The sequence below is a fragment of the Actinia tenebrosa genome, unplaced genomic scaffold (assembly GCF_029948245.1).
Source record: "Actinia tenebrosa isolate PJP-AT-01 unplaced genomic scaffold, QUT_ActTen_1.0 PGA_scaffold9__36_contigs__length_13948895, whole genome shotgun sequence".
In the NCBI taxonomy this organism is placed as follows: domain Eukaryota; kingdom Metazoa; phylum Cnidaria; class Anthozoa; order Actiniaria; family Actiniidae; genus Actinia; species Actinia tenebrosa.
Genome location: NW_028292586.1, coordinates 3,968,363 through 3,992,709, shown reverse-complemented (window position 1 = coordinate 3,992,709; position 24,347 = coordinate 3,968,363). Strand labels below are relative to the sequence as shown.

At 37.8% G+C, this 24,347-nt stretch overlaps 2 protein-coding genes across 3 annotated transcripts; both read right to left on the bottom strand.

The window, feature by feature from the left end:
- Positions 1 to 744: 744 nt before the first annotated feature.
- On the bottom strand, positions 745 to 15,027 carry LOC116308429 (sushi, von Willebrand factor type A, EGF and pentraxin domain-containing protein 1-like). The gene is made up of 4 exons (XM_031718843.2): positions 14,009 to 15,027; positions 5,548 to 5,715; positions 3,763 to 3,972; positions 745 to 926 (listed from the first exon to the last, which is right to left on the bottom strand). Exons 1-4 carry the CDS (start codon positions 14,100 to 14,102, stop codon positions 745 to 747), a joined length of 654 nt encoding a protein of 217 aa, XP_031574703.2. The 5' UTR covers positions 14,103 to 15,027.
- A 1,917-nt stretch (positions 15,028 to 16,944) lies between these two features.
- LOC116308433 (complement C2) lies at positions 16,945 to 24,019 on the bottom strand. 2 transcript variants are annotated; one of them, XM_031718849.2, is made up of 12 exons: positions 23,918 to 24,019; positions 23,449 to 23,503; positions 23,170 to 23,355; positions 22,710 to 22,880; positions 22,130 to 22,315; positions 21,296 to 21,475; positions 20,800 to 20,973; positions 19,860 to 20,133; positions 18,921 to 19,351; positions 18,711 to 18,833; positions 18,280 to 18,382; positions 16,945 to 18,167 (listed from the first exon to the last, which is right to left on the bottom strand). In XM_031718849.2, exons 1-12 carry the CDS (start codon positions 23,921 to 23,923, stop codon positions 17,561 to 17,563), a joined length of 2,496 nt encoding a protein of 831 aa, XP_031574709.1. In that variant the 5' UTR covers positions 23,924 to 24,019; the 3' UTR covers positions 16,945 to 17,560. The 2 variants fall into 2 exon arrangements, with proteins under 2 accessions (XP_031574709.1, XP_031574708.1); XM_031718848.2 differs by having other exon boundaries at positions 23,449 to 24,013.
- Between the last annotated feature and the right edge of the window lie 328 nt (positions 24,020 to 24,347).

Genomic DNA, 24,347 nt, shown 5'->3' with positions numbered 1-24,347 from the left:
ATCAGAAACCTCGGGAATAGACTTACCGGTAATTTCAGACAAAAGATAGGGAATAGCTTTGTAATATTTCCCTAGTTTTAATTTTTTCAGCGTTTTCCGTAGACTTTGCGGGGTTGGCTCTTCTAAGTGGTTTATAATTCTTTCCATTACTTCGTCGTCTAAATATACCGGCCGTTGACCTTGAATGTGACTCATCCAGTCTCTGAAGTATTTTATTCTTTTGTATGGCGTCTTCTTACGACCTCCGTTGGAATAATATTGTTCCCTGGTAGCACAAGGCACGGCATTACGAATATTTTTACCGCACTCGTAACACTGTGCTGACGTGCCGTCTTCTATTTGCATTTTCTTACCACAACAAATATACTTATTTGGTGGTGGGGTAACAAACTTGGGTTTCAAGCACTTTACACAGAAATCATAAGCAAACTCTTTACATTCTTCGCACTCCATATATAGACTAACATATTTGCGCTGTTGCCCCCAACCACACTTGGAGTGGGGATTGTCCGTAGGTGGATTTTTGACACGGGTCTTGCCCGTGTTGAGATTGCGCTGGAACCCCCATTCCCTATACTACTCTTCTGGAATCAAGCAAAGTTGCAAAGTGTCAACAATAAAGGTAAATGCATAAACATGTAAATTATTTTCTAACGACAAACAGACAAAATAAACCTACCGCCATTTTCGCAAAATAGATCGTAAACAAATTAATAAAATACAGAAATGTATATAAAAAAAAAATTATTTTCTAACGACAAACAAACAAACAGATGAAATCAACGTACCGCCATTTTCGTAGTATATCGCGGCTTGCCATGGCCATGCGCCATGCTTCGAGATTTTACCGCCAACTATTCTACGAACACGTGACGTGTTCCTTGAGACAATTGTCCCACACGCATAGGCAGAAAGTTTGTTTCTTCCTGTAATAAACAAGAGAAGAAAAATAGTCTGTCATTTATTTCATATTAAACAAATAGTATAAGAACGCCCCTTGCTCTATGGATTGTTTTCTTAAGCCTTATTCAGTCTCTGCCTCCAAAGAAAAATAATTGAATCAAAGGTCAAAAACGGTGACTCTAAGCACGTGAAACAATTTCGTAATCGTGCATGTCCAAATGCACTCAAACTCTTTGAAAAAGAAAATACCGATTCAACGCACCTGACTACGTCGAAACACTCTTTTTTCATAGTAAAACATTTCATTTTGCCCGTGACATATAAAACAACTGAAAGAAAAATATTCGTGAATTTCGCACGAATGTCGTGAGCATTGCACTTCTTAGCCCAAGTAGATACGAGTGTTTTTGTGAACGAAGGTCAAACTAAATATTTGTGAAATTCGTAAATCTCTTTCCAAGATCGAAGTACCAAAAGGTCAAAAGCCAGAGCTGAGATGTTTAACAATGTCCAATTCGCTTCCTCTCGATGGAAACATTAGGGAAAGAATGTCAAATATTTATGCAATATTTTTGGTCATATTTCTCTAACTGAAAAGAAGATATCATTTTTCCAAGATTCTCCACATCATTGACTTAAGCTGGGCCACGTGAGTGATCTTTTCTATAGATAATCACAGAAAAGCTTCAGAAAAAGCGCGAGTTCTTTCATAAATAGGAAAAATGGGAAAAACAAAATCACAAAGGAGCATAGACTTCAAGAAAGCAAAGGATTTTATCTGAATTTACTCTGGGAATATCGGTGTTTTTATGTGATCTATCGACACCCCATGTGGTCTAACCTCCGCGCAACAACTAACACACCACATTGTTATGGATGCTGTAAAATCACATCTCGGGCGGAAATATCCCGTTTTGGTAAACATGCTGGATGCATTACTGATGTTTCGCTTGGCCGAGAATTAACATTCCTCCTTATTTATCTCAATAGGATATATTCCTTACATTTAAGGTACATACACACGCTCGCATATGGCCGCGTGGTAGGTGGGCCAGTTTTTTTTTGAAGAAGCTATTTTTATTATCCTGATTAGGTGTTATCTTTTTAAATAAAGTGCGCGCGCGAGGTAATCACTGCCAAAACCGCACGACAGTGTCAACTGAGAACGTATTTACTAATTTCCCATTTCTCCATTAACGTTGTTACGCATCTTAATCCTGTTAAATAGTGACCGCTTAGTTTTGAAACTTATTCTTCGTTTGCAACCACGTGTATTTTTCTCACGCTAAAGGATTTTTTGGTGCCAATCAAAAAAACAGTCCTTATGACCATATAGAGCTACTTATAATACAAGTCTGAGAAAAGGATTGGAGCATTAGAGAATTTCGAATATTAGTGTAAATGTATTGCGAAAACTCGCTGGATGATATCTAGTATCATCCAACATGGCGGACAATATTTCAAAAAAATATTTAATGACAAAAATTTATCAAATTCACTTCAAACATGTACAAATCTAATATATAAACTTGTATGACACTAAAATTGTTTGATTTGGCAAAAATATCTTTATTTCTTTGACTTTTTAGACACGTAATCAGCGTAAAGTGAGGATTACCGATTAGAAAATAAGATTCGCACAACTTAGAAGCAAAACGATGAAACGATCTGAAATTTTCTACACTTAGTGACATCATAGTTCTCTAAAACATATCAAAGAATCGAGGTTATAGCATCCAGTTTTTTTCTTCCGAGGGGAAGCGGGCGAGCGTGGAGATATGGGCTCGATTCAACTTCAGAAACCTAATATACTTAGGATCGAGGATTAACAAATCAGTATAGTGTGCGCAATGACCAAGAAACAAAGGAAACGGTTGGTTGGTGCGCCGGCCTTTCCTGTCGGATCGCACAGGAGACCTCCTGAAGCGTCATTAACGAGAAGGCATGAATGGCCACATATGCGTGCAAGGGCGTCATTTGTAAAACAAATTACTTGGTTGTCCGATGCTCGTCTCTTTTGTCGTACTGCACCCCACTAGCACACTCGACTGAAAAATGATTTAATAGCCTTCACTAGTCATGTACTCATCCCATCTTTTAGGACTGTTTTCATGGGATCCTTTTGAGTTCACTTCAAAATACTAAATGTATTTGACTCCAGTCATTTGGAAATCAACCCAATTTCCAAAAGTGGTCTCTTAAGAAGCGAATTTCGTGATTAATTATATTCCACGTGCTAACCACGTCTTCCGTGTTACACGAAATATAGATTCAACGTGAGTGACAGCAACAGGTTGTTTGACGTTAGAGATCATTCATTCATTAACCCTTGCCATAGGCTAAGGATGTGGTAGTGCTAACAAGTTCGCGATGACTCACGCTCCTAATGAAACAAGGCATAACACTAACCTTCCCACAAAATAATTTCGATTGATTAATCTTTGTGATCCAATTTGGATTTTAAGGAAGGAAGGAAAAATAGAAGCCCAAACGAGAAATTTGTGCTCGGGCTGTTAGTAGGTTATAACGGCAAATTTTCCGTCATATCCGATACCGACATCTGGTATCACTTTAACGGTGCACGGGTGACTAATGCAACGCCTTCTTCATCTGTGATTGACAGTGACGGACACACACTGCCTGTTATGGGCGATAACTAGTCGTCAATGAAAGAAATCTTTCACTCAGAAGCAAGAAAAATTCCGACAACAAAAATTTAAAAAATCTCCAACAAAAGTAGAAGCAATTTACAAATATATGTAAACTGGAACAAATGTTTCCCATTTCGGTTGCATTTACGAAATGCCTTTTCTTTTTTTTTTTTTTTGTAATCTATAAATAGGAAATCATAGCACTTACTTTTCATCACAAATTCCCTCATGCCGTAAAGATAGTTGGGAAAGCATTCCCTCCCGTCTCCATGGTAACCAGCATTGCACTTGCACTTGAAGGAGCCAATCGAGTTGAGGCACGTGGCCAGGGGATGGCACATGTAACCTTCCGGCGTTTGCACGTCATTGCTTCGAGCACGGTATGACGGATCGTCATATTGCAAACACTCATTCAAGTCTGCGCAGCAAGAGTGAATATGAATGGGTGAGACAAATGTGGTCACGTGACACAGTGGACATAATTTTTTTTCTTTAAACACTACCTCTGCTTTCTCTACTTTTTCATAAAGGAATCATTGTCTTTAGCAACATATGCTATACATAATAGTATCTATTTTGGTCTTTTAGTGTGCAGCAGTTATTATTTTGCCAATTAGACAAGTCAATCATTTCATTGCAATTTCGCCGAAATTCGCTTTTGAAATACAAATATCTTTCTTCCGTGCAAAAACTAACTGCTTTTAATCCTTACCGAAACAACATAAATTTTCAGACGCCAAGATATGCATCCTTGGGAACCCAGGGGTAAAGTTCGGTCGCTCGTTTTTCTGGGAGCGAGAAAGGAGCGACAGAATTTTACCCCTTGGTTTCCGAGGATGCAAGATATGGTACATAGCATGGAAATCCTGAATACACAAACATGTGATCAGTGATGTCACGAGTTACAAGGTGACAAACACAAAGCTGCGGACTTCAATAAGGCATGCAGTTAAACAGGGAGGAGACAGCAATGACGTGGAGATCAGCCAGTTATACCAGTTAATCCGGTTAAGCGATTAGTGCATTGCAAGTCCACCATGGAGAGAACCTAGCAAGTGAACTGAAAAGACTCAACACCATAAAACTATACATATTTATCTACAATTTAGCTACTATTTTCATCTTTGATTTATTTCTTACAGCAGTATAAAGGCTTCCTCTTTGAAAACATATTAGTAAATTAAGTGACTTTAAATCCTATTTTCCTTTTCTCACCGATCGATGCAAAGAGAAATTGGGAATTTGGTAAATTAATAGACTTCTGTCATAAATCCTTATTTCTGAATTGAAAAGTTAAAAAGAGTTAACGTAGAAGCGAACACATGGCGCGAATGCATTACATAAAGGACGCCGACAACATCTGACCACAAGACTATCACTAATCCTATAAACCTAAATAGGCTGAAAGTCGTAATTGGAGCCCATCTACTGTGGCTACGTCCATCGACACCTTGACATCAAACTTTACGCAACTTCAATGAACTTGTAAGAGCTGCTTGTTTTGGCGGGAAAATGAGAAAATGATTCTCGAACTTTAGATGAGGATAGTCAATCACTGCTCAATTGTATGGCACAAGGAATTCAAATAAAGGATAGAGGATCTGTTTGCACACAGATCTCTGGATTTGAAATTCGTCTAGTGACGATCTCGCACGTTATATATCTATACGGATATCATTTAAACCTTATTAGGGTTTTTTCCCCAGCAGACTGATATTATACGATGAGATTGTAATAAACTAGAACTCTTAAAGGGCACCTCAGAGGATTTGTCACGTTCAAATGAAGGTTGATTACCCACTATAGAGGTATACCCTGTTGGCAGCGTCTCCTTTCCAATTTTTTTTTCTCGAGATATGGAACAGTGATAAAACACTGTGAGACTTTGACAAAACACTGTGGGACTTTGACAACTTATCGACAAATAGAGGTCGGCCGCTTAATAGGGGATCGATTCACTGCAAAAAAATCTAAACATCAGTTTTCTTCTTACCTCGACACCGTGGCGATGTACCGCTCCATTTTCCGTTCTCGCAAGTGCGCAGGCGCGATCCAGACACCAGGCGAAATCCAGGATCACAAAAATATTCAACTGTTGCTCCTGAACTGAAATTAGTCCCAACTCGATAGCCACGTTTTATTTCGCCGGGATTCTCACATCCTGCATAAGAAATACACGTACATTAATAGTCAAATTATCTCTAATGAAAGATACCTTACATTTATTATATTTTAAAGTATGAATCAACCTGCATTAAATGCATTTTTGTAAACATACTAAGAATATATTTTTAGTATTTTCACAAAATACTTGCTATAAAGTACTTTGCAAAATTTCAGAAGCCATTTGGTAATTCTTTTCTCTGATATTAAATTTTATTAGTAAATAACCATAAAAAAACTCTCGGGTTAGCAAATAGCTACGAAACTCGTATAAGAGAAAGTCCCCAAAGAGTTCCTGGGGAGAATAGATAAACCAAATCGATGCCATTTTGAATTTCACCAAATCAAGAAAATCATTGTCTCAAGTTTCGGAGCTATGTTTGACCAGCGTGAGCAAATCTGGCAAATCTTCTGATCCTGCTTATACCTCTTTTGAACCATGGCTATGATAAAACCTAGGGAATCAGTTTCGTGAACGTGTTCGGGAACAGGCTAATGAAGTTTTATGTTTGTTATGGCGTTTTTCATTTAAACAATATGAATATCCTATAGAACTAAGGGATACAATTTTTCAATCACTTGAAAAATGAAGTTGATAATGAAGTTATAATCGATATATTCACGACTGACAATATCAGTTAATTAGTCAAAATATACACATCTTTTGTCGGCAAAATGTAATTCAATTATTTTTAATTTCTTCCGGTTGGTCACCCTTAACACTTCATAACTTGATGAAATTTTCACCTCCATTCAAAATAATTTATTCAAAGCCTCCGAAACTTACTGCGAAACATGAGCATACTTGTACTAGGACTTAGTAACCTGCTTCTTTCAGCCTAAAAAGCGTAGCGTAGTTGAAATTTGTTTTCGTGAGTCACGTGACTGATGGAATGCTCACGTCAGGTGGTCAGTGCAGGTCAAGTAGGAAGCCATTTCCTACAGCCTTGCTTCACATGAGTCCGAGTTTTAATTAATCAAAATCACGTAAAAATACTAAAGTAGAACTTAAGACATGTAGTTTGGTAGGGTCCGATAACACCAACCCCTACCATGTCCATTCTTGACTTGGCATACTCCTATTTTATCAAATCTTAAGGCAAGCAACTGATGCGCACGCATCTCTCTAGTGACGTAGACCGATAATGAAGTAGAATCGTTGATGTTTCTTAATGAGTTTTGTTAATTTGGCGCCAAAACGCTGACGCTCTCTCCTAACCTCGGAACTCTCCTTACAGTAATGCGTAACTGTAACTTTTGACATATGAAACAACAGCAGTAACGGGAATAGAGTTTCAACGTGTGGTATCGGCAGAAGCAATAGAAGTAACAGCTTGAGCAGCAGACGATAAATAGTAGAATAATAGACACAGGGTATTTACAACGCAATTCAACAAGAATGATAACTGCTGCATAGTACCATAGTTAAGTACCAGTACTAATACTAGTAGCAGTCAAAAAATAAAATAAAATAAAATAAAATAGATATGACATAAGCTAGAGTAATACGTGGCGAGATAAAAATCCTTTGCTAAATGGAGAAGCAGTAAAGTAGGGAAGGAAAGAAAATAAACAAAAGAAAAAGAGTTGTTTGGAAGCTTCAAAGAAATATAATACGCAGGAGGACTAGGATTTTCCCAGGGGCGTAAAAGATCATCTAGAAAAAATAACAGTTTATAATAAACAAAAAGTTTTTGGAACAAAAACTTAGGAAAGAATTTTAAAAATAACCTTGCAAACAGCATACAGAAATGACACATTCGCTGCTCGTGATGATATGGCTATTAATATGAGAAATAGCTAATGACAAATGAGGGTACCTAGGCAAGACCAAAAGGAGTGACTCTCAATTGTTTACTCAACCAACGTGCAGTGGACGTCGGGTTTTAGATACCTCAACGAAAATATTTTTCTTCAGTCAAAATAAATCTACTTATCAATTCTTTTGTAGCCAGTTTGCTTATAAGCCAGACATCTAAGAAAACCGACAAACCTACGGTGAAGATTTACAGTATTCACTTTGTTAGAGTCCCCAGACAAGGAATCTTCCAAAGGACTCCGTAATTGAAAACAAGGTGAAGACTAGAAGCGCCTTCAAATTAAGAATTTAAAGAATTTTTCATCGTCCGAGTTTTGTAAATTTCGTTGGCCTGGATTTAGAGGAGTCTGTTTGGGAGAAAAGCTCCAGACTCACCTTTGTACATATAAGAAGCCCTTGACATGTATATGTTTAAATGAAAGATGTTATCGCAGAGTATGTGTTCTCGTGTTTCAGCTATTTATATCAAAAACGAGAATAACGACACTACAGCCAGCATGCATTGAGGATATATAGAATATCTTTGATTTCAGTCAGGAAACATGTTTTTTTAGATTGTTAAACTCTTCATTTTTGTCCTTTTTTGCATGTTTGCTTGATCACTTGTTTTCGTTTCTTTGGTCATTTTCATTTATTGTCTAGTTTTTAATTTTCTAGTTGCTTGCATGTTTGTTAGTTTTTAATTTTATTTAATTATTTGAATGTCGTTTTTGTTTGTCTTGCTTATTAAGTGCTTTCATGGCAACCATGGTGTATGGTAAAAAATCTTATTGCTTTTTCTTTTTCGGGAGACGAAGCTCTTTTACTCCCTTTCTTTTCTTTGCTTTCTTCTTTTTTCTTTTTTTCTTTTTTCTTTTTTTCTTTTTCCTTTTTTTTTCCTTTTTCCTTTTTTTTTTTTTGCAAACTCATATCCCACAACATGGTTGCCCTAAAGCCCTTCGTAGGTTTGCCATTCTATTTGTTTGTCTATCACTTGTTTTCTGGACGTGACATGCGCTCTTTTGCTTGTTTTATCGCCCTCTTTCTCCTCCTTTATAATTTTCGAATCAGATTTCATAAATAGCCTTAAAAGTTCCGTCTCTTATAATGGAATACATCCGGAACAACTACATATTCCAACACAATCACTTCCAATGGAAAAATGAGACAATACACAAACTCTCCGCTAAACCAAACAAAAACAGTTAGCTCTCATGATTTCAATAAGGCCCTTGCAAATAACAATAAACAATTGGCGTATTTATTCTAGCAGTTCTCAGACAAACGACGGCTCTTCACCAAACGCGCCACAATTTCTGGATAAATTTTTGGCGCACTTTGGCCAAGCTTTTTTTAGGCAGTAAAAACTTTAATGTAATACATCTATTCTAGAAAGCGATTCTTGGACGGACAGACATTAGATCCCCACTAGGCTCGCCAAATCTTACATCTTTTCATCTTGATCAAAGTTCGCGGTAGACACTAATGACAGCCTTAAAACAGGCTGTTTTGTGGTATAGTCTAAATACGGCGTAAGCTGATGCCATAGCAGAACGTTAAACAAATCTGTTATCACTACAGTCATTTGAGTGAGAGTGCCACCAATGCAGAAGGTAGTAAAAGCGAGAGTCAAGAGCGACGTGTGCTCAAATATTAGCCTCTGTTTAGAACCCAGCACTGTTGCCCGTAAATGTTGCCTAATGCTTACAATAAGCTCCAAAGCCAAGTCCCTCACTCCCCTCCCCTTCGTAAAGAAGCCCACCCAAAGATACACTGAGATACACAAAGTCAAGCCAATATATATCAATACATATATAAGCTCAGGGTTATTTTCAGAGGTTAACACTATCTCTTTTTCTTATTATTTTGCTGAACTCTATAATGTCAGCGAGAGTCAAAGTCAAGGCCGAATAACGTGCAACTCAAGAATGTGTAGCACCCTAGTTGAAGCCTAAGTAAAGCCTTTCTTTTTAGGCGAAACCTCTGATTACATTTCTCGGAAGTTATATACGTGATTATCTAAGATTAGGGATAACCTTTGTTGAATAGTAACGAGGAAGTGCCGGAATTTAAGGGTATTACGAGGTCGCGAGAGAAAATACCCTAGGCTCACCTGATCCTAATCAGGGCAGCGATGTTTTAGCGAAAACAGTCTAAATTTCTACTCTGGAGAATTTTTTTTTTTTCTCTCTTTTCTCCTTTTTTCACTTTTTTGTGCTAAAATATTGCAGTGGAGATCGCTGACCTACAGCATGGCTGTCGTGAAAGCTATTTATACCTGATACATTGTGCTTCATTCTTTTGGAATTGAAAACTAATGGGCAATGTTAATCTTTTTTATGTCATATTAATCGCAATTTAAATAGGATGATACTCGTTAAAAGAAATGAAGAAAAGTGACTTATAATGTATGAGATGGCAATTGTCTTTGACAAACAGATAAAATGATAGAAAAAAAGAATTTGATGGTTTTCAACCATTCCCCAGAGAATTAAATAACAAAAGACACGGCGGCCATGTTGGAGGATATAACAAAAGAATTCATTGACAATTCTTTTGTTAAGTTCCTCCAACATGGCCGCCGTGAAAACCATCAATTAAGGAAAAAAAAGAAAGCCGATGTTTTGTGACACTCCTTGCTTACTGTACGAATGATCAATGATGGGTGTCATGACAGTTAAAGTGCACATGAACCCTTTGACAATACTTTCAGTACTGGTTCTGCATAAAGTAAATAGTTGATTGGTAAAATATTTCTTGATTTAAGTGATGCGTCTCTAAGTTATGAAGGTTTATACTTCCAATATGTAAATGATGATGACGTCAGGTAAGGTATTTGAGTGTTTTTGTTGTAACTAGTAATACTAAATGCTGGCCATTTTGAAAATAAAAATTTTAAATAGCTTTCATGTAAACCATGAGTAAAATAATGATGCTTTTTAAATACTGTATCTATGAACCAGTTCGATTTTGTATATTTAATTAAGCCTTAATAGACGTCACGCTCATTAGCATATTGAAAGTATAAACCTTCATAACTTAGAAACGCATCACTCAAATCAAGAAATATTTTACCATTCAACTATTTACTTCATGTAGAATCAGTACTGAAAGTATTGTCAAAGGGTTCATGTGCACTTTAAGGTTAAGAGGGGAGAAAAGATCACTACTGCTAGCCACTGTTTATATTTCTACCAACTCACTGCCACTAGACTAATTTTATTTGGCCCATGGAACAAAATTGTAGTTAAACAAAAGAAAATAAAGGAATTAGTGTCTACTACTATTTATCATACTATTTTAAAGTAAAATCGCCATCATACTACAATAACTCTGCTGTTGCTGTTGCTTTGCATGACCACTATGACGAACGCCATAACAACTACCTACAACTATGCCTATCACAACTGAACACTGCCTATACCAACACCACTAACACTACGATAAACACCAACAAGTACCATAACTATAACTACAACTATGAATATCACAAACACCACCACCACCACTACTAACACTACGACGAACACCAACAAGTACCATAACTACTGCATACGACTATGCCTATCACAAACACAACCACCACCACTACTAACACTACGACAAGCACCAACAAGTACCATAACTACTGCCTACAACTATGACTAACACAAACACAACCACCACCACTACCACCACTACTAACACTACGACAAACACCATAACAACTATGACTATCACAAACACCACCACAACCACTACTAACACTACGACAAACACCAACAAGTACCATAACTACCAACTACAACTATGACTAACACAAACACCACCACCACTACTACCACTACTACTGACACCACGATAAACACCATAACAACTATGACTATCACAAACACTGTTAACACTACCACAAACAAAAACACTACTTCTGACACCGTTCTACAACTATATATCAACACCACCACTACTCTCATCATTAGCACTACTACCAATATCATATTGGAACTTCTGGTTAAAATAACGATCTATGTATACATATAGATATAGACACTACGGGGCCCGGTTTTACGAAGGCTGATAGCGCTATCCGGCGGATAAATCCTTATCCAGAGGATAAGTCAATGCTATTTCCCAATACATTTATGCACTGGATAAAATTTATCCATTGGATAGCGCAGTCCAGGGTTCGTACCACCGTGCCCTGAACTTTTGAAGTTCACGCTAGAATTTTCAAATTTTTCAAATATTCTGACCACGCTTTTTTTAGCATCATTTCCATTGCAGCTACTGAATAATAACATTACGTCACTCAATCTTCAAGTATTCTCTCTATCAGTCTGTTCTAAAAATAGTTTAGTTTAATTATTAATTAACGTGTGACCAAAGGTTTCGAAATACATGTAAAGACTCATGGGAAGGTACAAAGGCATACGAACGCTTTGTTAGAAGTACCGAGAAATAAGGAATTATTATCGACTGAAAAAGGAAATAGCCGTGCCAGAAACCTGTTCTTCTTGATTGATAATGTTATAATGTTGACTGATAATGTTGTAGCCATTTAAATTGTATAAATTATTTCATCTACCCTGGGTCTTAAAATCTAAAGTAATTTGGTTATAGAAAGAGAGAGAGAGAGAGAGAGAGAGAGAGAGAGAGAGAGAGAGAGAGAGAGAGAGAGAGAGAGAGAGAGAGAGAGAGAGAGAGAGAGAGAGAGAGAGTGAAACTTAAAACAATTCCTTTAATGTTTCCAAAAAAAAGGAAGTTATGTAACAAGTTAGTTTATCTCAATTCTAGCTTATTTTTGAGCTTCAGTTCCTTAAATATTGGAAACAACTTCCAAAAATACATAATAATCTATTGAAAATTATCATCCGATAGTCTTGTAAAAAATATTATTATTTAAATTTATTGTACACAATCGTTTTCCAGACAATCGTATAAAGTTCTAGAAAAAATACTATACCTATGATTAGCAAAAAAGATTTTTTTTGCTGGTTTTGGGAAATGAAAAATAAACAATATTGTAGGCTTTCGATATCTTATAAATTATTCATACTTTCTGGTTTGTTTATGGTGTGAAAAATATACAAAAATATAAACTGATATATACATATATACACGTTTACTTTTTATTTAAATTTCTCTGTCTTTCGTTCTCTCTTTTTTTTAATTTTTACATGGTACGGTTTTTTCTCTTTGACATGCATTTTTCTAATAAAATTTTGCTAAAATATCCGCTTCAAAAATTTCGCTGAGATTACACTTTTGAATTAGCTAAATTAAAGTTCCTAATGAGAAGATATTTCTTGGTAAGTTTTATATGTTTATATTATTTGATAAATCGAAGACTACTGCTGACATGGGGTGATTGTTTTTGAATTGTAGATAAAGTGCACTTGGAAATTACTTAATGCACTTTAAGACTTGAGTTTCAAAGTACAAAAACCTGGCTTTATGCTCAACAAAGTTAAAATTCAGCGTTTTTGGCTTCGTGCACCTTGAAGAAATCATCTAGAATATTTTTTCGAATTTTCATTTTTCTTGTAATTAATCATTTATGGGGTACTGATGATTGCGGTCCATAACAAAAAATAATTCATTTGTCACCTTCAAGTCCTTTAAAGCACGTTTCCACGCGCAATTCTCCCTAAAATAAACTCGAAGAAATCTTATTTGAAAATGAAAGGATTTCTCGGTAGAATCACTAAAAGCTCGAGCGATTCGTGTCATTAAAACAGAAGGTTTTTCGATCACTCATGAAGTGTCTCTTATCAGGGTTCGATCTAAAAACGCTGCACGCGCTAGTCTACTTGATACGGCTTTTACTTTAGATACACTACTCTACTCTCAATCTGCTTACTCCAAATAGTCATCGTATCGCATTGTATTTCTAGACAAGTTATTATTTAGTCCAACATTTGGGTGTCTGCATATCAAGTTGGCCCACTTCTGATTTAAAGGATTTGACTAAAAATGTTTTCCAAACATCCGCTGGCGAATTAAGATATTATTCTAGCGAGTGATTTGGAATACCTTGCGAATTAGGGCAGCCATCGTCTTATGCAGATGTATAATTCGGCAACTGGTGATCTCGCTCTGTGTGGCCGTTCGCTTGCTCCTTAGTTTCCGAGTGAAAATCGCATGAACTTGGTACGTTCGACTGGTGTTCGGGATTTCGTTGTGCTGTGATCTTAGAGCTCGGGGTTTCGATTACATAAAGCGTTTCTTGAAATCCCCATGCTGAAGATAGCGTAAGATTTCGAGGGGAAATGAATGAAGCGAGCAGCGACAGAAACACGCGAATTGAATCGAAGTGATTGCAGAGAGGTACTGAAATTCCATCTAAGATACGAAACGGTGGGAGATAAATAAACGGTGTCTTTCAAAGAGATATTTGATGTGTATATTTCAATAAACACCGCAGCCCTTGACTCCATTACTTATTACTCTAACAAACCACATTTTCAGCACATGTAGAGGAAGAAAAACATAGCAAACGCACTAGAGTCCCTACCTTTTGTCTTCCAGCCTTCCACGGTGTTCCTAAGTGTCTGTTGCATCAAAAATAGCAAAATAACGCAAATTCCTCTATGAAGTAGGTTCAGCATGGCTTCTCGTCTCTGGGATGTCCTGTGCTATAGAGTGTCCGTCTTTCAACTTCGTGTCAAGCTCAAAATGATAAAATCCCGACCAATGAAAGCTCGGTAATCTAAACTCTTATCAAAAGCGACCCGTCTATCTATTCAGCAATAACCATTAGAAGTCGGCCGAGGGCAAATATCAGTTGTAGTATACTCCAGCACTTGTTGCCAGTTTGGAAATTCTTACAACCTTGGCTTTACACAAGGCGTATATCAAAAGCTAGCTCAAGAGCAACATAATCTACCTCAGTAGATAAGTAATCGGAAACCACTTCTGTTTACCCCTAGTCGACGTATCGAAAATTATTTCAACACCCCTGGAGGTCAGCGAGCTTTGAATATAGATGAATCAGTCGGTGTTTTCGTTCAAATTGAGTTTATGGCTCATTAAAGAAGAAAAATATTCAAGAATAATGGAAGAGAGTCGTGATTTTTTCGATTCAAAAACGTCAAGAACTTGAAATGATCCAGTTGTTCATCCTTGTAATCCTGTCGGCTTGAATCGTCGGCGCTAGGAAACTGTTATATACTTCCGGAGTATGAAGAAAGATCGTCTACCAATGAAATGAAAGGAGGTAATTATCGCTTTTTAAAATTGCGACATTTTGATGTAGTATAAAGTTGTTTTCAATAAGCCACTAACTCATTGGCTGGAAGTGCAATTAGTACCGCTGTTCTCTCTCTAAATATTAAACATTGGCCAAGTGATTTTGCAATCTTGCTCAGCAATTTAATCCCCGGTGATCAGTCGATTTGAATCTGCCCTCGTAGTATTGTTATTACTCTGTGTTACGGAGTAGCGGTCTGAGAAAAACAAGATCATTAGCTTTCTATGTATCCTGTTTGTTTACCTTCAAGCTCTAATTAGAGGAATTTCTCCCGCGATGAGGACTGAGATGGGGGACGTATAACTTCATTAATTGACCCCCTTTTTGACCGCGTTACATGTTGTTATAGTCGTACAATTTAATCAGATTAAAGAGAGCTATATAAAGGACCTGGGGGTATTTGGGATCTAAACCTTCTCAGAGCCACCCATCGATGGGTGATTTACCCGCTACCTTGGGTGATGCGCGATAAACATGCGGAAAAACATGAATAATAAGCATTCGTGAAATTCTGGTGTTTTGTTTTCTATTTCACTCAGCCTTTTCCTGTAGACCACCCTCACCAATTACCAGTGTGCACTAATTTTTGGGCACATACAAGACCAGTTTCCCATCTCACCTTAGGCAGCAAAACGACTGTGTTTTGTTCCCTTAAGAACCTTTTTCTATAGCCGCCTGCACTAATTCTCAGTCAGCTAATTAATTTGGGGTGAACACAAGCATGTGAGATAACTCATAAAAGAGCAGTTTTTTCCCAATTTCCGGCGTAAGGCAACAAAATGACGGTCATTTGCGACGGAATACTGCATATTTCCTTGTAAATTTTACTGTAAGGGAACTCTAGTTTGTTCATTTCATAATAACTCAAAGATTATGCAATTCACGATTTAAAAATGATAGTTTTCTGGGAGTCTATAACACAAAAGCTAAACTGCAGCCTTGCGAAAGTCTTTACTGTCTATTCCTCTTCAGTATAGTTGGCGCCTTTGGATGCTGTCAATCATCCATCCATCAATATATCGATGCCATCTGTAAATTGCCGGAAAACCCGTATGTAGTTGCGCAATGCTACTACAAAGTAAACAAGTCGTTTCTGTGTTAGTTTTATTTTTGCCGAAACTACTGGATCATCAGAAGAGCCAAGCTGCTTCATAATCAGCGCCAGGCGACTAGGAAGAGAAGCACTTCTATATTGGTTATAAATTACCGGAATAAACATTCTTGCCTATGCATGAGTATGTTGACAAGACTTCTTATTTTAAAGCCGGCTAAAAAGATCGTTGGATCGATTGCCAATTTGGTGAAGCAAATGCGAAATGATAGGAACACAGAATTCGTTTTTGCTATTGGGAGAAACTAGTTTTTTTTCTCAATACAAGATTTCACTGCTTTTTCGTTATCTTTTCAATCTTCATGTGCGTTTTTGATTGATCACAAAAAAAACAGATCGATATTTTTTTCCGAAGTCGCAGAAATCCTTTTTCACATAATGGTATCTCACCACCTGAGGCGCTTTAAAGTTGGTGTATGAGGCGACTACAACTTCAACTTTAATTAACAAACATTAGAAATTTGGTTTGCATCAGTTGATTTCATTATTTTCCTGCTGATGCACGTAGCATGCTTGCGCATGCGCATCACTCACTAAGCTGGTTTATCGCAATTTTTTTTTTCGATTTTCTTATCCTTTTATTGATGGTCGTAAACAATATATAATTAATTCCATATTTCAGTATTATTATACTTCACAGCTAGTTTCTCAAAACACATCCCACATGGGAAGGAGTGAACATGCATGGCAACCCATCAGTGAAACAAGTGACTTTTCGGGTATGCTGGTCATAGCAAGGGGTTATTCATCTACGGTCTAGGGGCCGACTAACCTCTCCCTTAGGCTTCGGCCGAGCTTCCTGATCAGTCTGTAAATCCAGGGATAGCGGTGTCGGGGCCGAAATCTCCGGCATAGCCGTAAATGCTTCGCGCTGCCATACTGCGCTTCAGCACCACGTCTGGAGGTATGGTCCTAATTTCATAATCGATCAATCAATAACAAATTCTCTAACAATAGCTTGACTGGCAGGTGGTCTGGAACAGATCAGTTTGAAAAGGATAAGAGGAAGTCAGCGCACTCATATTTTGGTGCCGGTGTTTGATTATGGCAAATTCACAGTACGAAATAGACAGCATCGTTTGAACCACTGACAAAAGGCTTTATTTAAAAAAAGTATTAAAATAAAATACTTTCGTACTATCACAGGCACTTTCTATCAAAACCCCCTTGCAAAACAAACGAATTACGATCTCCTGAGAATTGGACACCTATTGTTGTGTTCTCCAAATGGAGCTGTTTTCCGACGTACCGTAAGAGGTCAATTTGTAACGCTTCTACCAATTTTTCTGTATGAATATGGTGGAATGTATTTGCTCTTGCAATTTGTTCATTGATGACTCGAGCACAGATTGGTGTAAAATTCTCACATTTTATTATAAAAAAGATGCACCAACACAGTCACATGGAATATATATAGTTGGACACTAACGATCGAGCATAATTGAAATTTGTTGGATCAAACAAGGAAAACTACGTGAAGAGAGTTCTCTCTGTAAGCTGCAAGAAAATGTAATTGAAAGAGCGTAAAGAAGGCCAGAAATCTACTAAACTCCCATGACTAAGAACCCAAACAACCTATATTCAAATCAAACCTTTAAGACATCTACGCAATAGAAATTCCACTATAATAAGCTAGCAAAATATTTATTTTGTATTGTAAGGGACGGTTTGATAATGAAAAACGTAACTGCGTCCTGTATCGATTTTTAAGGTGTATTTTCTCTGATCGTCTTCTCGATCCATTCAACAAATGGTGCCACCCTTGTGTAGTATTCGTATTTATCTTTCAAACCGCACCCCTCCCCCCACGAGACCAGGCCAGCAGATACCCATCTTAATTCACCATTGCGTTGAACATGCCTTACAAAGCTGCCACCGCTGTCTCCTTTACACGTGCCGTTTCCGCCCTTGCCATCTCCCGCGCAAAAAGTGACATTCAAGTTTAAATGGAACTTTGTTTTTTCTCTACAAAGCTTGACATTCTGAATTTCAAATGCCGACTGTAGAAGAACCTTAGATCTACTATTGGCAGCAGATGGGGGCTGTCCGGGTAGAAGTTTCTCAGTAACACCCCAACCTGCTACAAACCCTACGTTTCCAGGTTCAAGTAATTCCTCATTATTTTTCGGTAGACAAACTGTGCGGACGAAGGGACCGAGTTTGACGTCTCTGCGAAGTTTAACCAATGCTATGTCATTCTCGTAAAATGGACTGGGCTTGTAGCCAGGATAAATGAAGATCTGCTCAGCTCGTAACTCTTGTTCCGAAGGATCTTCTTCTTCAAGATCATAATCACCAGCTTTTACCGTCCAACTAAAAAAGACAATTTTAAGTTGAGAAAGTATTGCTAACGAAAAAGCTTTTAAAATTCCTTCATAACGAAAACGAATTTAAATGATGCAATTATTTAATCATCTAATCTTACAATTCTGGTATGGAATACCGTGCACGACCTCCAAAGCAGATTGCTGTAGTCAAAACCCATCTCTTGTCGATCAGAGCTCCTCCACAGTATAATTTTAACCTTCCTTAAAAGTAAAACATATTTTCAGTTATAACATACAAGTGGATTATTTTCAAGTTAAAACCCATGCAATCATTCGTCAGAAATATAAAGGTGTAAATGGCTCTATCAGTACGTTTATGACGCCCTTTATGTAATAGACTCCTCCACAGCCGTCGCTGTCATTAATTTCGGTCCTAGAACGCCGTTAGTGGAGAGGCCCCCTGAGGATCTGGGACCAAAACCAATGACAGCGACGGCTGCGGAGAAGACTAGTTTTATAAATGATAAACATGCTTCTCTATAAGTAAGTGCGCTGAAGTGGGGAGTGTTATGAAGATATTTACACGTACCATCTATATCAAGTCTGTGAAGTCCAATTTGCCATGGCCATCTTTTACGATGAGCTTGGTTACCTCCAACTATTCTTCCTCGCGGGTCGTAATCACTCTCTCCGCATATAGTATAATCTGGTACTAAAAACAAAAAAAAAAAGTTTTCTAAAAACAAAAGCTTTTTTTACAAAACTGCTACATGTGATGATTGTGACGCAACCAACTTACCAATTTTTACAAATTTATCAATTGCTTTTTTCAGTTCTTCATAGCCGTTCACCATAATCACGTCTTCTTCATTTTTTCCGATCGCGTAAAGTTCGCGAGGGTGTACATTTCGCCCAACTCCAATGGCAGTATTTTGAACTTTGTATTCAACCCGTAAATTTCGCGCTGCTTCTTCCGGGTTTCCTCCAATGTTAAAGCGACCATCAGTGATAACAAACATAGCGCGTTGTCGTCTATTCTCCCTTGTCACAAACACAACTTTCCTAGCCATTTCCAGGGCATGCCTTGTCGCAGTGCTACCACCCAATCTTTTTATTTTTCTTATCTTCTTTATAACACCATTTGTTGAAGTTGCTCCATGTTCTCCAAAATTGAATACTAACGCTGGTTCAGTAGCAAAAACAATGACTGCGATTCTTGTTCCTTTTGGTCTATAACGAAGAGAATTGAAATATAAAGTTGGTGTTTGTCATAAGGACCAGTGTCGCGTCCATAATCCGTCTATGATAACTGTACTGAATCTTAATGTACAAGTTAAGACAAGTGTGGTATCTGAGGCTGTTGGCGTTGAATACACTCGCTTCTCAGCTCTGAAGTCTCAGGTTTGATTCCTGGACTCGGCATCACATGTGAGTAGAGCCAGTTTGTTAGGTCTCTCACTTGATTCGATGGTTTTTCTCCAGGTTCTCCCGTACGTTTGCTGCAAAAACTAGGTAAATTCCAATCCGATCTCAGATGAGATAGCCGTGCCCTCACTTAGGTTAGCCAACAGCTTGTTTCGGGATATCAATTAAATTTGAAGGCTTATAAACACTTTGAATATTGTTCCAATTACCGACTAATAAATACAAACATTAGTTTCCTTTTTCAAGCTGTCTGCGATGTCGGGAGCTATCTATAAGTGTTCTTATTGCGTCATGCAGTTAATTGAATACTCACTTCCACGTCGCACCAAGCTGTCTGACAATTGCTATAGCAAACTCTTTTGCAAGCTTGAAATCCTTTCTTTTAATGCTGGAGGAGGCATCTAAAACAAACAGAACATCTAATCCTCCTTGTTCACCAAGATCTATGGCTCTCGCCCTGGTGTCGATGCCTGTGCTGCTACACGTGGAGTTCACCCCCGAACACGTGTATTGCAACATCTTGTCGATGTTCTTTCGAAGAATGATCGCGGTCTCGTCTACTCCTCTTACGAAATACTGAAACTCTTCTGTTGGGATAAGAAACAAATTTGTCTTTGTGCAGTAGACTTACAATAGACTATGTGCAGTAAGCATACTCTTTAGTATTTAAAAGTTTTGTGCACGTTTTCAATATACCTTTAGTGATTGAACTATTGATAATGAAATATAAACATTTTCTCAGTACCTACAATACGCCGAAATGCCTGCTGTCAACGAGAGTGGACGACGGTATTTTCTTTTAGCCAGATTGCAGGGGTTGTTCACCACATTATGGGTTGGGTGGGCGGGTCACACCCACTCTTGATGATGTTGCAAAGAATGGGCAAAACTTGAATGAGTGACGTAAATTGATTTATACATTGATATGTTTTTTTAAAATATCTATTATATAAATTCCATGTTTTATTTCTGTAACTGATAGTTACGAGGATAGTTTGCTCATTCAAACAAAAAATTACGAGATGACTGAGTTAACCACATTTTTTAAAAATCAATAGAGGTTTTGCATCATTAGGTGCCCACGCCCATAATACAGCTTGGGCTGCCTGTGGTTAGATTCCATAACAATAAAATCCCTTTGCTGTCGGGAATTGAATTTGTTCTCATGTAAAACAATTGTATTTTTCCTGCCATCTAACCTGGCTGCCATCACCTGATGGTGCAAAACCTCTATAACGTATAAGATAGCTTACCAATACATTTTGTTTGAGTACCATTCCATTTACCATCGGGCATACAACGCCTGATGCTCGACCCTTGGAGTATATATCCTTCCTCACACTCAAACCGAACAACAGATCCGAACTGGTATCGATTACCGATCTTGATTCCACTGACAGGGATACCTAGAATTGGACAATCTGTAACTAGATAAAAGATACGTGTGTTGTTTTAATGTTTGTATACACCTATTTAAAAAAACCTTTGTCCGTTGGAGATCTCGGAAATCTGACATCTGAGAAGTACCCATATTGGTGTACCAAGCAATAGAAACTTTCTGCACAGTTTTTGCATAAAAATAGAGTTCAATTTCCCCAGGAAAGAATTTTTTTGTTTTGGTACACCAATATGGCCACTGTGACGTCACGTGAAAACGCTGTATACGGGCTTTTGCATTGCCGACCTCAAACTAGCTCTCCAGAAAAAGTGCCATTTTTTAGTGTTTTATTGATTTGTTCACAGACTTACTTCCATCATCACAGACAGCAACGCTTCCAGACCACTGCTTGTTCTTCAGGCAAATGCGGACTGCTGATCCTGTGAGCTTGGTTCCACTATGGCAAACAAACCGAACTGATCGACCAATGCGAAAATCATTGCCAAAGCGAAAACCATACTCTGGAAAGCCAGGATTTGGACACGCAAGCACTACCAAAAAAAATTAATTCATTTCAAATATTTTTGGAGCCCAAGGAAATTCCAAGTTTAAGGTGAGGTGAAAGGTGAGTTGTCATTAATATTTAATAGTATTCTGATATTTATTAAGACATGCTGTCAGCAGCCAATGAAGTGGTCCTTTTTGTATTTCCAGTCTCGGAATGACCTATCTCCTATCTCGTTACTAGCTAGCATGCATTGTCATTGGATTTATTTACTCTTAAACATGCATTGCAATTGGGTGATGTCTTAAATTAGCCACAACTCGCATAGTATGCGTAGTTAGGTGCTTGTTGATTAAACTAACAATGGAATATTGGCAGGCTATTTTTCCCTCATTACATCTAAACGCTAGTCCAATCGGGCACTCGATAGTTATCTCTCGGCCACGTGAACACATAGTGATATTCCGGAAAGTGGCGTGATCACGGATGTCGGTTTTCGATTTCTTGCACTATGATTCTACTAGAATACGCACGCCATCAAGGCCTCTAGGGGGAGCGTTGGCGCCAGTTAAAAAAAAATTTCGGCACCAAAATGGCCGCCATGCTTTTCATGTATGATTGATTAATAACAGCTTAAAGAAAAAGGAACCTTCAGGTATGATAGTAAAGGAGGTGTATAAAAAATTCAAGCATATCCTACGTTTACAACGAGGTAGCTGTCTATGGCTCCACCGTCCTTTGCGGCAATTAATCTCGTCTGGTCCAACGAGCTCGTAATCTTTGTTACATTTGAAGATGAGTTTAGATCCATGGGAGTACAAGGGATCTGTAATGTTAATCCTTCCATTGCGCAAGCGCGGACGTCTGTTGATCTGACATCTATGTTCTAGACAATCAAACAGCAGAAAGAGTTCACATGTATAAGATGCAAAATCTTTCAGCAAAAAAAATTCAATTAAAAACTCAGTTACACTTCGCAGAGTTTTAATGTTCTTTCCAACAATATGCGTCAATCTAACGCGTTTTACCTCTCTCTCTCCACTAGCTCCCGCCCACCAAGAAAAGGAATATTCTGTATTCAGGTGTGCGCAACTCCATCTCTTACTTGTGTGGGTGGTAGCATGTTGCGTTTCAAAGCTTTTTTAAATCTGGTTTCCCTTCCTCAGCTAAACCTAATATACCAAAAACTTCGATTCGATCTGTGAGTTCTCAGCAATAAAATAGAAGTATTCCTTTGAAGTATTCTTTCATACCAAACACAAATAGGATCCCTATCTTACTTTCACACTTAGGTTTCTTGGTCCATTTTCCATTACTTCTACACCTTCTCTTAGGTTTTCCAATCAGCTGGTATCCAACATGACACCTGTAGGTCACCTCACCGAGGTACGTAAACTCAGCGCCAGTGTAGTTACCATGGTTGATGTTTGAAGGTTTCCCACACGAGATGGCTGAGGATGTAGGCAAATTAATAGCAATAGAATCAAAATATAAACGACCTTTTTAAACCCTTGACTATTAAATCTTTTGAGATAAGATGTCATTATGCAGAAATTTGAGAAATTCATGCAATCGACCGCTCTCGAAAATTATTTTGGATAAACGAGGTTAACATGAAAAACCAAAAGAAATGTTACAAATTCCATAAAGATGAAGTGTGATTTCTTTTGTATCTTCATGTTAGACTTGCATTCAACATAATTTTGTGAGGTAACGTCTATTCCAAAGCAGAAAACGTACACTTGCAGGAAGGTGCCTCTTTTGTCCAGTTTCCATTGTCTTTGCAAGTGAGAGAAGCTCCACCTTGAATTTGATATCCAGAAAGACATTGGTAAAGAATCACCGAACCAACACGATGGAAGGCCTTAGAAGCACTTCTTCTGCCGTGGTCAATTGGCCCAGGATCTTTGCAAAGGACTTTTGACGCTGCAGAGAAAACAATAAGTATTTTTAGTTACTTATTGCGTTTATATTGTATTACTCGTGTGGAAAAAGGTAGCAGTTAATGACATGTCTTACCTGTTGGAATGGCGTGTACCAGTCCCACACAGACGACAAGAATGTATATCAAAAGCTGCAAATACATGTCATTAAGAAAAGAATGTCTACCTGTTTCTTGTACGTTGGTGTTATTGTCTGTCTGTCCGGACTACTTTCCTGTCTGCTTGAATTACCTTTTGGTGAAGCCCTAATCATTTGTAAGTGGATGCCAAGTGATCTTGCATGGAACTTCCTGTTTGTCTAAGAGATAAACTGACTCAATAAACTGTCTGTCTGTCTATCTGTCCATCTTTTTCCCTATCCCTATATGCATTACTAGCTTACTAAGCAGGCCTTAACCTAACACGTTAGTCAGTTTGCATTGGGCTTTTCCTTCACATACCACTAAATCAAATAAAAAATCCTAGATCTTGAGTTATAGAGTCTAAGGTTTTTAGTGCAACAAGTGGACACAATGACAAAATATCAAGGTATCATGTCGTCAAACCTGCATTTGTTGGAAGGTGTAGCTACTGCGGATATCAAAACCTCATACGTGTTGCTGAACTTACTGGATCATGTTCTCAGTTCCTCTTTAAGCAGTATGAAGACAACCCTTAAGAATGTGTCGAGGCTGCACTTTATTACATTTTGACCTTGCTAGCTATGGATAAACAAAATCTTTATAGGCTAATAAAATACCGGAACTGAATTTTAGCATGGTGCCTGGATGCCAGCCAAGAGAAGCATGTTTGGTCAAGTCTTTGGGTCTATAATTAATCATTACTTTAATCAAGTGGGGCTTTCAAAGACAAGTCAAAGCGACCTACTCTCTTATATTTATACTGTTCATTCGACATCGTTTTTGTCATCATTTTTAGGATATCTAGGATTGCCGTTGTAAAATGTAATACAAAAGAATCATGCTCATCAAGATG

Coding starts and splice junctions, on each gene's coding strand:
- LOC116308429 (XM_031718843.2), bottom strand. CDS start 14,102: ATGCTGAACCTACTTCATAGAGGAATTTGCGTTATTTTGCTATTTTTG. Junction 3,973..5,547: donor TACATCGCCACGGTGTCGAG/GTAAGAAGAAAA, acceptor CTTGCTGCGCAG/ACTTGAATGAGTGTTTGCAA. Junction 927..3,762: donor GAGGGAATTTGTGATGAAAA/GTAAGTGCTATG, acceptor TGTTTATTACAG/GAAGAAACAAACTTTCTGCC.
- LOC116308433 (XM_031718848.2), bottom strand. CDS start 23,515: ATGTATTTGCAGCTTTTGATATACATTCTTGTCGTCTGTGTGGGACTG. Junction 21,476..22,129: donor ACAGCTACCTCGTTGTAAAC/GTAGGATATGCT, acceptor TTTTTTTGGTAG/TGCTTGCGTGTCCAAATCCT. Junction 19,352..19,859: donor CAGCTTGGTGCGACGTGGAA/GTGAGTATTCAA, acceptor TCTTCGTTATAG/ACCAAAAGGAACAAGAATCG.